The 13,275-nt window shown below is 39.8% G+C and overlaps 1 protein-coding gene across 1 annotated transcript in view; it reads right to left on the bottom strand.

Moving 5' to 3' along the window:
* Positions 1-935: 935 nt before the first annotated feature.
* The window catches only part of LOC115777567 (leukocyte immunoglobulin-like receptor subfamily B member 3A), a 41,376-nt gene continuing 29,036 nt past the window's right edge, over positions 936-13,275 (bottom strand). The window contains exons 5-13 of the mRNA XM_030725499.1: positions 8,940-9,209; positions 2,823-2,942; positions 2,689-2,704; positions 2,516-2,607; positions 2,316-2,372; positions 2,156-2,215; positions 1,776-1,835; positions 1,467-1,529; positions 936-1,355 (exon numbers count right to left, since the gene is read on the bottom strand). Coding sequence (XP_030581359.1) covers positions 1,348-1,355; positions 1,467-1,529; positions 1,776-1,835; positions 2,156-2,215; positions 2,316-2,372; positions 2,516-2,607; positions 2,689-2,704; positions 2,823-2,942; positions 8,940-9,209 — 746 coding nt within the window. The 3' untranslated portion in view covers positions 936-1,347. The remainder of the gene's footprint in view (positions 1,356-1,466; positions 1,530-1,775; positions 1,836-2,155; positions 2,216-2,315; positions 2,373-2,515; positions 2,608-2,688; positions 2,705-2,822; positions 2,943-8,939; positions 9,210-13,275) is intronic.

Below are 13,275 nucleotides of genomic sequence, written 5' to 3'. Positions count from 1 at the left end.
CTGCACCCAGCAGGGGGGGCCGATGGTTAGTTGGTTAATTATACACCTGACTCCAGTGAGAGCCTGTGTGTCCCCCCCCCCCCCCCCCCCTCCCCTAATGTGAGTGCACTCAGCAATAAAATGATTAACTGGAATTAAAATGTTTATTTCACATTTCATATGTGCTCTAAATCACCAGATGAATGATTTGCTCTGATATTATTCACGTTCTTTTGCTACATTTTACTTTAATATTTTTTATGTTCTTTTTAGATTTTTATTTGGTAAACATTTGATAAAGTCTCAGGAGTCGGCGGCACTCACAGGGATCCTTTTCTCTGGAGGAAAAGTCATGTGACCCCGAAAGGCCCCTTTGGATTGGTTGCTGCCAACAAGCAGGGAAATCTTTAGTTAATGTAACCAGTTGATAACCAGCTTCATGTTTATCCTATTTATCAGCGTGAGGATGAATCCAGATAACAGAAAGATATCTGGATATATTAAACTTGTTTCATAGTAAGAGGCCCTGATGTTTGTGCCATATTTGTAAATCAATTAATGAGCCAAAGAAACGAGTGTGAGGGAAACTGTACGACTGATACTTGTGTGTCATGCTGTTGTGTGTCCTCTGTGATCTTGTCTCCATGCAGTCTTTCATATAAGATATACCACATGTACAAGTTCTCTGCTGCAGTGTTCTGACTGCATTCTGAGACCTCAGCACACAAACAGCTGCTCTCTGTTCACAGTCCCTCTTTGTCACACACACAGACTGCTGTCATGGTAAAGGTAATGAAACTCAAAGACAACCTGCTGCATGAACATCAGTTTATTCTAGATTTGCACTGTTAACCTGTTTCAGTGGTTGTGACGTTAGTTGTTTAAAATCTACAGTAAACCAAAATCAACCATAAACAAAATGTTCAAATCTCAGAAGATGAAACTTTCTACCTTCCAACTATAGATGCACAAAATGGTCCAAAATACACATGAAATGCATTCAAATCTACACAGTGCTGATCATAATTCTTAGATATTTAGACAAACACAGAAAAACTGCATGTTGGTGTCCACATCTGTACTTCCTCCAGAAAACACTGACTTTAAGTCGTGCTATCAGCTGTTAAACATCAGATATTTCAAACTTTCTCACTGCTGTTGGAGCAGGATAAAAGAAATTAAATGAATATAGAGAGCATGGATATTAAATAGGAATACGCCTCCATGTGTTTATGATCAAATAAAGCAGTAAGTCTATATGATATTAGAAGATAATATTAGATAACTGTAGAAAAAAAACTGAGCCTTGTGGAGCAGAGGAGGCGGCTTCATCAAATGCTTCTTTTGGCTTTGCTGCTGCAGCTCTCCTCACTGACCTGTAAGACAACCACAAACAGACAAAGTGATTTCCAGCATGTAAAGATATTCTGGGCTGAAGCCGTTTAATAATGTGAAGAATAAATCAGCCTGCATGGCAGCATAATTACAGAGAGAGCTTCCTGATTGGACTTCAGAATAAACGTCTGCATCAGCTGCAGGACTCGAAGTTCCTGTGAATGAAAAGATCATTGAAAACAACTGACTGTAAGATCATAATTAAACACAATAATATAATTATCCAGGAGGAGGACGACTGATGTCTCCACTAATGCAGCTCAAAGGACACTCAGCAGAGCACACCCCCCCCACCCCAAACTTTCTGTGATGATACTACACTGCAATAGATGAATTATGAATACATGAATAGAAACTACTAAATAAACATATTCAGTGGAGGTGATGCAGACTTTACTCACCTGTTTTCTTCTTGTTGTTCTTTTGTTTTTTGTTGACCTCAGCATACATCAGCCTGTCCTCTGAAAGAGAAGATCAGACCTCAGGACACATTTGTTCAGCAGGTTTATGACACAAAGCTGTTGATGCTTCTGGACTTAGAGGTGGATTCAAACTTTTTACAACAACAACACAGTGAAAGGAATGAAAATGACAATCAGTTGTTACACTGACGCCTCAGCTTATGTGTCTTTGTGATTGTAGTCTGGGTCAAAATCTGTGGTTTCTGTGATTCAGTAGCTAAGCTTGGTAAGTAACTAAACTCCATGTTGACCTATAATTACCTGCAGTATGATGATGACACATTCAAGTACAAACAGTGAATGAGGCTGTTGTGACGTACCTGCAGCTTCCACCTTCACCTCAGCATAAATAACACTGTCCTCTGGTTTATGATGCTTCCCTGTTAAGATCATCAGATCAAAACTCAATTATTAATACATTTCTAAGCATTGGAAAACATTTCTATTATTTTCTGTGTTGCATGTGTTTTGCACACTCACTCTTCTTTCCAAAGTTTTTCAGTTCAATCAGAGAGTATGTGACACTCTGGGGTTCATCTGCACCTGAAATGTAACATTTGTAGTTACATTGTAAACAGATCACCTGCAGTCAGTCTCATTAACTCAAACATGTGTTTCATCTCTAACTGAATGAAGAGTCAATATTAATACTGATAATAAAGATCAGTTTAAGTGCTGACCAGGATGAAGAGAGTCGTATTCATGAGTTTCATCCTGGTTGACTCCATGATTTGTGGTGGAGCTCGAACTGTGACTCTCAGACTGGATCGACCTGAAACATGAAAGAAACACAATAAATTCAAAGTAACTGATGCAGGTTTAAAATAATAATAATAAAAAGTTTTATACCAACCTGGTGAAGCATGAATCTGTGAAAGAGACACATGTTATTACACAATGAGATCAGAATGATGTTTATGTCTGAATAATTAAAGTGTGTGTAGTAAATAAAATATCTGATCCAGCATCAAAATAAGAGGCTCTCACACTTGGACTGTCTGCAGCGATACAACAAGAGCAGGAGAATAATGAGGAGAGAGACTCCACAAACCAGTCCAACAATCAGCCACACAGGAGCTGAAGAGCTGTCAGCTGCTGACACAGTTACTGTAACACACAATTATTAATAAACTGTAATTATATTGGATATTTTCCTTTTCAGTCATCAAAATCATTTACAAATATTCATCAAATGCTTTGATCCTGCTCACCTTTAACTAACATCCAGCTCTGTGGTGACTCTCTTCCTGAGTATTCACACTTGTAGAAACCTTCATCAGACTTTGACACTGCAGAGATCTTCAGCTCCTCTCGGGTATCATTTTGAATAAGTTTGTCATTGTGGTAGAAAAACACATTGGAAAGTATTTTTTGTGTCCTCAAACTGCAGCTCAGACTAACAGAAGCTCCTTCAGTCACAGGATGAACAGGACTCACCAGGATAGGAGCATCAGGATCATCTGTGACACAATCAAACACAATTGTTTCAGTCAGATCAGCTGGTGCAGACTTTTAGAAAAAGCTGACACACAATAATAAGAACAGATTGAACAAATGCTTTTCATCATGAAGATCTAATATCTGATCTTGAATGTTTAAAAACTTCTGTATGTGTCTTATTTTTATCAAATCATTTCTATAGTACTTGTTTTGAATTGTGACATGAAACCTTCTCCTCTTAAGGTCTGGGTTATTGTTGCTGCAACAAGAATGAAGCACAACAAATGCTCCATTCATTGAGTCACAGTAGTGCTATACAGCCTCCTCAGTAAATGTGCTGCACAGTTCAGATCACAAAAAAACTTCCCTAAACCAAACTCTCAGCATAATAAGGAAAAATCTGTGACTGAGTTCTCTTTGGAAAATGTGATGGTGGAATGATGATGATGATGATGATGATGATGATGAGCTGCAGCTACAGGTGACATGTTTAGGTAGAGCTTTAAAGAAAAAGTGGATTTAATATTATGACCACTGACAGGTGAAGTGAATAACACTGATTATCTCTTCATCTGTTAGTGGGTGGGACGTATTAGGCAGCAACTGAAAATGGGTCAGAGCATCTCTGAAACTGCAGGTCTTGTCAGCTCTTCCTGATCTGCAGTATCTGTCAAAAGTGATGAACCAACAGGGTCATTGATGCATGTGGGGAGTGAAGGCTGGCCCGTGTGATCTGATGCTGAATAAGTTCATGCTGGTTCTGATAGAAAGGAGTCAGAATACACAGTTTGCTGTGTTTGGGACTGCAAAGCTGCAAACCAGTCAGAGTGACCATGCTGACCACAGAGCGATGGAAGAAGGTGGCGGGTGGTCAGGTGTGCATGTGTGTCACTTACCTGGTGAACACCTGACACCAGGATGCACTATGGGACTAAATTAGATTATTATATTCATTTTTATATGTGGCTGCTGTAGCAGTGAGGTGTGGTTTGAGCACAGCTGCAGGAGGAGAGGTGGGGCAGAGTAGTTCATGGAGCTGTGCACAGTGCAGGTAAGATAAAGAAAGTTTGCTGCTCTGAACTCCCTGACTGGCTCTGCACTGAGGAGAACTCACATACAGCAGAACCTTTGATACAACTGCACCTTTTTACATGATACACTCTGATGACACATCTTGAGCTTCTTAGCAGTTTATTGCCAAAGAAACTTTTATAAACTGCTTTATAAATGTCAAGTGAAATGAGACCAACAACCAAGAATATTATGCTGCTTTGGTGAGACGCATAAAATTAAACTAATTGTCATTTGTGTTTGTTTTGCCACTTCACACACAGCAAAGCTCATGTTTCTAAATCAATGAAATACAAGAAGAAAATGTATAATAACATACCCTGTACAGTGATGTTGACTGCACTGCTGAACTCTCCTGATCCAGACTCACACCAGTACACTGCAGTACCTGACTGTGATGTGTTGATGTTACATGTGGATCCAGTCATTGTCCTACAGTCAGAGTTCAGTCGGCCGTCCTCAGTGAACTTCTTCACTCTCCACTCAGCAGAGTTTCCCTCACAGGTCAGTGAGACAGAGTCAGAGGTGAAGTGTTGCACTCTGTCAGGACTCACTGTGAGAGACGCTGCTGAATGAACATCTGGAAACATGCAGGGAGGAGACAAAGCTCACAGATGTTAGGATTAAAATATCACAGTGAAAATGTTCATTTGTTTGAAGCTTTTTCTGCTCATATTTCAATCAGTGTTAATTTTGTCAAACGATCATTTTTAACTTGAAAACTCAATCAGTCTTTACACATTACAGACTCAACAGTCCAGAATTTAAGGGGTATAAAACAGAGAGATAATTTTCCTACAGAGAGACAGCTGCACTGATGTCTCCTCAGTGTTGGTATTAAATCTCATACTTGTTAAACCCACAATAATTGCAAATAAATTCATACATTAGATTTGTTAATACAGCTTTAAATGCAGTGACTCCTGCAGCTGCAAACTTTTCACTGCACTGAACCTTCTGGGTCTCCTCAGTAATAATCTCATGGCTTCATTAGAAGCTGCTTGAAGTTTCTGTAAACTTGCTTTTGTATAGTTTGTCCACAGTGTGCAGAATACAGAGGTGTACAGCAGCTCTGCACACAGAAATCTTCACTCTGTAAATGTCATGTGATCTGTAATAAGACATCCAAGATATGTGACCTGATTACTGACAGTGAGATTATTATCAGACCCACTGACCTGCAGAGCAGACAAACTTTGGTTCACTGTGATCAGTGTGATACTCTGGGTCTCCTCTTCCAGCTCTGCACACATATCCTGCTGTGTGTGTCTGTCCATCAATGATGTAGGAGTCCTGTGCAGTCCCACTGCCATCAGGTAGCAGCTCATAACTGTAGGATTTCTCTGATAGATCAGGAACAGCTTTATACCAGTAGAAGCTCCATCCTGCAGACGGATGTTCAGCCTCACAGTTCAGAGTTACTGAGGCTCCAGGACTCAGCCATGATGGAGACACAGTGAGGACAGGACGGGGTCCATCTGTTCAATAAAGATTTTGTCCCAATCTTTAGTCTTTATGAACTTCAAGAGTGAGACTATTTAAAAGTCTAAAATATCTAAAATCTCAACATGTACTAACAAAAACACATTTTTACAGCCTGTAAAACACAGAGTGGATAAAAACATGCACAAAGGGAAAACGTTCATAGTTAACAAGCGCTACTTTAATGTTTGGTCTTCAACGTGTGTTTTATTTTATAACAAAACTTAACACTCACCTTGTTCCTTAATCATAACTGTATCACTGTCCTCAGAGAAGAAAGCTGGATCTCCTCTCCCTCCTCTGCAGTGGTACAGACCTCCTTGTGAGACTCTAATATCTCTGTTTGCTTCATTTCCTCTCATGAGCTGAGCTTCAGAAGAGACTGAATCACGTCTGAACCAGTCAAACTTCCAGCCAGCAGAGCCCTCCACAGAGCAGCTCAGTGTCACGCTGCCCCCTGCTGGTTTGATTGAACTTAGTGCTGTCAGTGTGGCTCTGGGTTTACCTGCTGTTGAGGTTACAGGAAAAAGTTCATTAGATTGTCACTTTTTTATAGCGTTGATCACATGTTAAACATTTACTGTCTACAAAACTACACTATAAATTTCCCTGATTATCATTCACTTATCAAACTGTCATCTGTGTACTTTCCCCTTTAAACTGATCATATTTTAAGACCACCACAACACGGTGTCTCTCCTTTCTGTTTGCACAGTGAGAAGAACTGCTGTCCTAATCTGCCTGAAATTACAGAGACCGTCACAGCAAACATTAATTTTTGTGAAGACTTGATAATCCCAAAGAAGGAAATTTGCCTTTTTCCAAATAACAAACTGTGAGTATCCAAAGCTTGGAAAAGTATCATTAATCAGAGGAACATTGCTTTCAACCGTGGTGATGTTTTTCATAGCAGAGAGTTGCAAAAGCAAGTGAAACAAGAACTGAAGCTGGCCAAAATTAAATATAAAGATAAAGTACAGTCACTGCTGAGCACTGGATGCTCACGCCCTGCTTGGGAGGGTGTTCAGTCTATTATGGGAGAGCAACCCAGTGTCCCATTTCTTTTGGAGGTCTGTCTGATTTAGAGCTGGCAAATGATTTGAAAATTTTTTACAATCGTTTTAACATTCACAATTTTAATGAAGAACTGGCTGTGTACAGGGATGTTTCCTCAAAACAGTCAGTTATTATTATTGATAGATTATCAGTGCTCAAATTATTTAAGGGGGTGAAAGAGTGGAAAAGTCCAGGCCCAGATACAATAAATGGACGTCTCCTTAAAAACTGTGCAGAGCAATTGGCTGGAATTTTTTACATTTCTTTTCTCAAAGTCTCTTTAGTTTCATAAAGTTCCTCATATCGGGAAGGACTCTGTTATTGTACCAGTGCCTAAAGTTAAAGTATCTAAATCCTTAAATGATTATCATCCTGTTGCTTTAACATCTTTTTTAATGAAAATATTTGAGAAACTTGTGAGAAATTTTTTGTGCCACTCAGACAAAATTAGACCCCCTCCAATTCACCAATAGAACAGGGAGGGGTGTGGAGGATGCTGTGTGCACTTTGCTCCACAAAGTTCTGGAGCGTCTGGATGGGGCACGTAATTTTTCACGTTTGCGTTTTATAGATTTTTCATCTGCTTTTTATTGCATTCAGCCCCATATTTTAGTGAGACGTCTTACATATAATCTTGATTCTGGTCTGGTTTCTTGGCTCATGGATGTTTTAACAGATAGACCACAGAGAGTGCGAGTCAGCAGCATTTTATCTGCTTTTATCCTCCACTGGTTCCCCTCAGGGACGTGTCCTCTCTCCACTTTTATTTGTTCTCTACACAAATGAGTGTCAGAGCCACAACAGAACAGATATATAATTAAGTACACAGACGAGGGCGCCTGGGTGGCTTAGTGGTGAAGCCGGCGACCACATACATATGCCACGTTGCGGTGCGGGCGGTGCGGGTTCGCGTCCCAGCCTGTCGCCAATTTGCCCGCGTGTCTTCCCCTGTATCTTTCCCCCATTTCCTGTCTCTCTCCACTGCTAACAAAAAGCCGCTGTGGCCAAAAATGCAACTAAAAAAAAAGTACACAGATGACTCAGTGATCATCTCTCTGCTCCATGATGCAGATCCTGACCATGGCCCAGTTGTAGATGACTTTGTAACTTGGTGTGTGAATTCCTTTCTGGACATAAATGCATCAAAAACAAAGGAAATGATCACAGACTTTAGTCGGAAAACTTCATCCTTACCTGCTGTTCATATTCATGGATAGGAAAAAAAGGCAGTGGAGAAATACAAATATTTGGGCACTATACTGGACAACAAACTGTCATTTAATGCAAATACAGATGCCATTTGTGCAAAGGCTCAGCAGCATATGTATTTGTTCAGGAAGGAGGTACTCTCTGCCACAGTGCAGAACAAAAAGATTGAGTTTCTCATTTATTCCCACTGCTGTTAACTTTTAGATGATTCTGTGTCCCTGGTTGTATGTTTGATTGTTTGATTCATTCTTGCTGTTGGCTGCAAAACAAACTGCTCCTCTGGATAATAAAGTTTATTGATTGATTGATTGATTGATTGATTGATTGATTGATTGATTGATTGATTGATTGATTGTCTGGAGACAGCTGGATCATTGTTGGAGGCAGAAATATTTCTTGTTTCCTGTTCAGACAGATGCATACAATAAAACATTAAAGTTCAGCATGAATCAAAGTCCAACTTACCTGAAACTGTCAGAGTGAAGGCATCACTCCATCCTGTAAAGAGATAGTCACTGCTACCCCGACAGCTGTAGGCTCCTCTGTGGGACCCTGAAACTCTGCTGATCCTGTATTCTCTGGATGCTGGAGGGCTGATTGTGTTGGGTGCTCTCCATTCATATTTCCACACCTTTCCTTCACCTCCATCAATCTCACATCTGAGGCTGATTTTCTCACCAGTGAATATCTGAGACCAGCTGGGATGCAGTTTCACAGCAGACAAAACTGTTCACAACAAACACACAAAAAACACACACAAAGGAAAAACCTTCATAGTTATCAAGTGTTACTTTGATGTTTGATCATCAACGTGTGTTTTATTTTACAACAAAACTTAACACTCACCTTGTTCCTTAATCATAACTGTATCACTGTCCTCAGAGAAGAAAGCTGGATCTCCTCTCCCTCCTCTGCAGTGGTACAGACCTCCTTGTGAGACTCTAATATCTCTGTTTGCTTCATTTCCTCTCATGAGCTGAGCTTCAGAAGAGACTGAATCACGTCTGAACCAGTCAAACTTCCAGCCAGCAGAGCCCTCCACAGAGCAGCTCAGGGTCACACTGCCCCCTGCTGGAACAGCTGTGTTATCAGCTCTCAGTTCAGCCTTTGGTTTATCTGCAGTTCAGTTTAGAACAAGAACAGAACAAGAAAATGAATCAGAATAATTTAAAGAACTGCACGAAATATCACAAAACCTTGATGATGGAGATACAACACACTGTACAACTGTCACACAAAGTACTCATTTAATCAGCACTTTGAACCTTTTATGTTTACTTTGCTGTATTTAAAAATAATTAAGGATATTTTTCTAATGATATAATTAATTTGAAGTGTGACTGAGTTAACGATCAGTAATGAGAAGACGACTCTAGAAGAAAGTTAAACATTTCCAAATCCTGAAGAGTCAGAAACACGAGGAAATATTAATATTTCTGAATTCTGTTACTTTCTAGATCTTTGTATAGATGTGTTTTGTGAAATATTGGTTTTCATGTTTTTAGTTATAATGAAGTGTTAGCAAAAAGGTAATAATAAGCAGGTTAATGGAGTGTTAATATTATTACACCAGTTTTTGCAGTAGGGTAGCTGTAGCATTTCCTTGTAAGTAGCTGTGCAGACGAAAGAGACCCTGAATTATGGGGCAGTCATTTTGTTTATTTGTATACAAGGGCAAAAAGATTTAATATTGTAGTTTGTGTTAAGAAATATGTTAGAAGAATATATTGTGAATGAGAAGAAGTATGATTTAATGTTTTGTAAATAAACAGACGAGGAAGAGCCTGCAGACCAAATGCAGCTGATGTCTCCCGTCTTTATTTGTTTCTGTGTGAAAAAGACCCCACCAGAGGTCTGTAACATACACACCTGCAGTACATCAGACAGTACACAAGGAACAAGAACATTAATAATCCATCTACAATAAATCAAAACTAAAACTGCTTTGATCCTGCTCACCTTTAACTAACATCCAGCTCTGTGGTGACTCTCTTCCTGAGTATTCACACTTGTAGAAACCTTCATCAGACTTTGACACTGCAGAGATCTTCAGCTCCTCTCGGGTATCACTTTGAATAAGTTTGTCATTGTGGTAGAAAAACACATTGGAAAGTATTTTTTGTGTCCTCGAACTGCAGCTCAGACTAACAGAAGCTCCTTCAGTCACAGGATGAACAGGACTCACCAGGATAGGAGCATCAGGATCATCTGTGACACAATCAAACACAATTGTTTCAGTCAGATCAGCTGGTGCAGACTTTTAGAAAAAGCTGACACACAATAATAAGAACAAATTGAACAAATGCTTTTCATCATGAAGATCAAATATCTGATCGTGTATATTTAAAAACTTCTGTATGTGTCAAATGACTTTTTTTTTTACTAAATAATTTGTATAGAATTTATTTTGAATTGTGATCTGTGACATGAAAAATTAAGTTCAGATCACAGTGAACACAAAACTTCCCTAAACCAAACCGTCATCACAATGAGGAAAAATATGTGACTGAGTTCTTTTTGGAAACTGTGATGATGATGATGATGATGATGATGATGATGATGATGACAATGAGGAAGCTGAGGAGTTTGATCCTCCTATCGTTGGAGCACAGCCTCCCCCTACTTAAAGATGGGAACCACCACCCCAGTCTGCCAATCCAGAAGCTTCACCCGAGCTCTCCATGTCAGGGTGAATCTCATCTGTCTCTGGGGCCCTGCCAGTTGTTCAACTATCTCAGTGGCCTCACCCCCAGTGATGGGTGAGTTCTTGGGCTCACCCCAACACACGACCTGGACTCTGGAACCAGTCTGGAGTAACACTGTTTTAGAATTAGAAACTAGATTAAAATCTACAGTAAAAGTCGCACAAATCGAATTTTCACTCTAGTCAGATGCTTCTGCAGGTCCCGATTGTTCCTAACGTTAGTTCCAGTAAAAATCATCTCCTAAGTCGGCTCGTCAAGTCGGATTTTCGCCTACCTCAGTTGAAAAATCTGGTCCCATTGTAATACATTTCCAAAGAAATTCAAATCATTACTTTCATTTCTATGCAGCAAAGAAACATGAAGTAAGTCTGTGTAGATTCTCAGTCATCCAGGTCATAGTAGTCTCTGGAGCTTGAAAAAGGCGACTGGACTTCTTTTTGTTTCTTGAAGACGTTTCACCTCTCATCCGAAAGAGGCACAACATAGAAGAGCCACCTCGACAGGACAAGATTCAGCAGTACATCTGCATCTGAAGGAAAAAGGGCACTCTTTTGAGGATGCCAATGTTCACATTTTGGACAGGGAAAACAGATGGTTTGAAAGAGGAGTGAAAGAAGCCATCTATGTCCACTGTGAACAACCATCATTGAACAGAGGAGGTGGATTACGTCACCAACTTTCCCCCGCTTACAGTGCTGTCCTGAGCTCCCTTCCCAGACGTCTCAACCCCCATTCACACCTTTGTTCCAGTGACCTCAATAGGCCACAGGAAACAATGGAGCGGAGTCCTAAATTGGTTTCAACTGAAACCACTGATTAAATATGACCCACGCCCCCTTCACACCTGGGCACATGTGTTCAAGCACATGATCAATAGAGGGTCATAACCACCTCCAGGGGACTACGCCCACAGGGGTTTAAATACCTGGGTCTCTCCACCATTTGGTTGAGAACTGAAGAAGCCTTTCGGATGAGAGGTGAAACGTCTTCAAGAAACAAAAAGAAGTCCAGTCGCCTTTTTCAAGCTCCAGAGACAAACATGAAGTAACCAAACATAAAGCATAAAGCTCTGAATTTCCAGCTGAAATTTATTACATACAGAAACTGTAAAATACTGCTGAGTAATTCTGATAACAGAGCAACAGGTAAGATACTGACACTACTGTGAAGGACACACAGGTACACAGGGCAGGTCTGACTCCAGAGCAGTGGTAGACGTGCGTAAAATGTCACGTAGGTGGAGTCACTCAGTCTGGATCTCAAGCAGTTCTTGTTTGAGTTCAGAAAAGAGAAAATCTGCATTCACAAACATGTGGAGCCAAACAAGATGAACATTTTCTATGCAAATGTTCATCTCTGGAAACTTGATCTTATCCAGCTGCTGGTGTTGTGCCAAATAGTGATTTCAGAAAAAAAACGACAACCTGATTTCCAACGTTTTTGTGTGTTTTTGATGTATAATGTCTCTGCTTACATTGGTTAGTAGACTGTAGTCCACAGAATTTATGAAGGCCTTATAAATAAAACTAAGAAATGACCTGTTTTGTATCTTTATGACTGTGTTACTGTATCTACATTATAATCAACCTGCTCCTTTTTGGCCACATCAACTATCTTTATAGAGCTGTGATGTTATATTTCTTCTGCTGCACTCTTGGGCAGATCTCTCTGAAAAAATGAGTTTTTACCTCATAAAGAAAATATAAAAATCACTTTGCCAAAACGTGATTGCAGCTTCTACCTGTGACAGGAGTGTTCTTTCTCACTCAAAATAAATTGATATTATTCATGAGAAAAATGTTTGACAGATTATTGGCCAAAGATTAATTTACACCAGTTTAAATAGCAAATCTTTTTTTTTTTTTTTTGGCAAATACTAAAAATTTACTTTTTTACCCGTCACCGATAAAGAGACACGAGAGACGTGCTGGTGTCATCTGATGACACTGTTGGGTTTTCTCTGTATTATTGTAGGGTCTTTACCCACAATACTTTATGAAAACAAAATTGAACTGAACTGAATTGAATTGAATTGAATTGAATTGAATTGAATTGAATTGAATTGAATTGAATTGAATTGAATTGAACTGAATTGAAGACAGGTGGAGCGTTAAGATGTGTGGCACCATCTGCGTGTCTACACTGACCACACAGTGAGTACACAGAGGGAGAGGCTCCTGCAAAGTTCACTTAGAGACCGGAAAGAGTAAGAGGAAGTTACAGGGAGGAAAATGATTGACAGAAAACGTAGTTTGGACACATTTTAATGTGACAGAGTGTAGACTGTGCAAAGGTAAAAATTTTTATCAAGCAGGTTCCACAAACAACCTGCACAGGCATGTGCAAACTGTTCATCCATCAGTGCAATTGGAACAAAACAGGGCAGGTCATATCAGGAAGGAGAAACAGGATCAACCCCTCACAGGCCCTTGGTTTTTCTGAGTGCCAATCTTTTGTTTTTTATAATTTACATTTGG

The sequence above is a fragment of the Archocentrus centrarchus genome, unplaced genomic scaffold (genome assembly GCF_007364275.1).
Source record: "Archocentrus centrarchus isolate MPI-CPG fArcCen1 unplaced genomic scaffold, fArcCen1 scaffold_57_ctg1, whole genome shotgun sequence".
Classification (NCBI taxonomy): domain Eukaryota; kingdom Metazoa; phylum Chordata; class Actinopteri; order Cichliformes; family Cichlidae; genus Archocentrus; species Archocentrus centrarchus.
The sequence above is the reverse complement of the archived record's forward strand: the minus strand, read 5'-3'. Positions and strand labels throughout refer to the sequence as shown.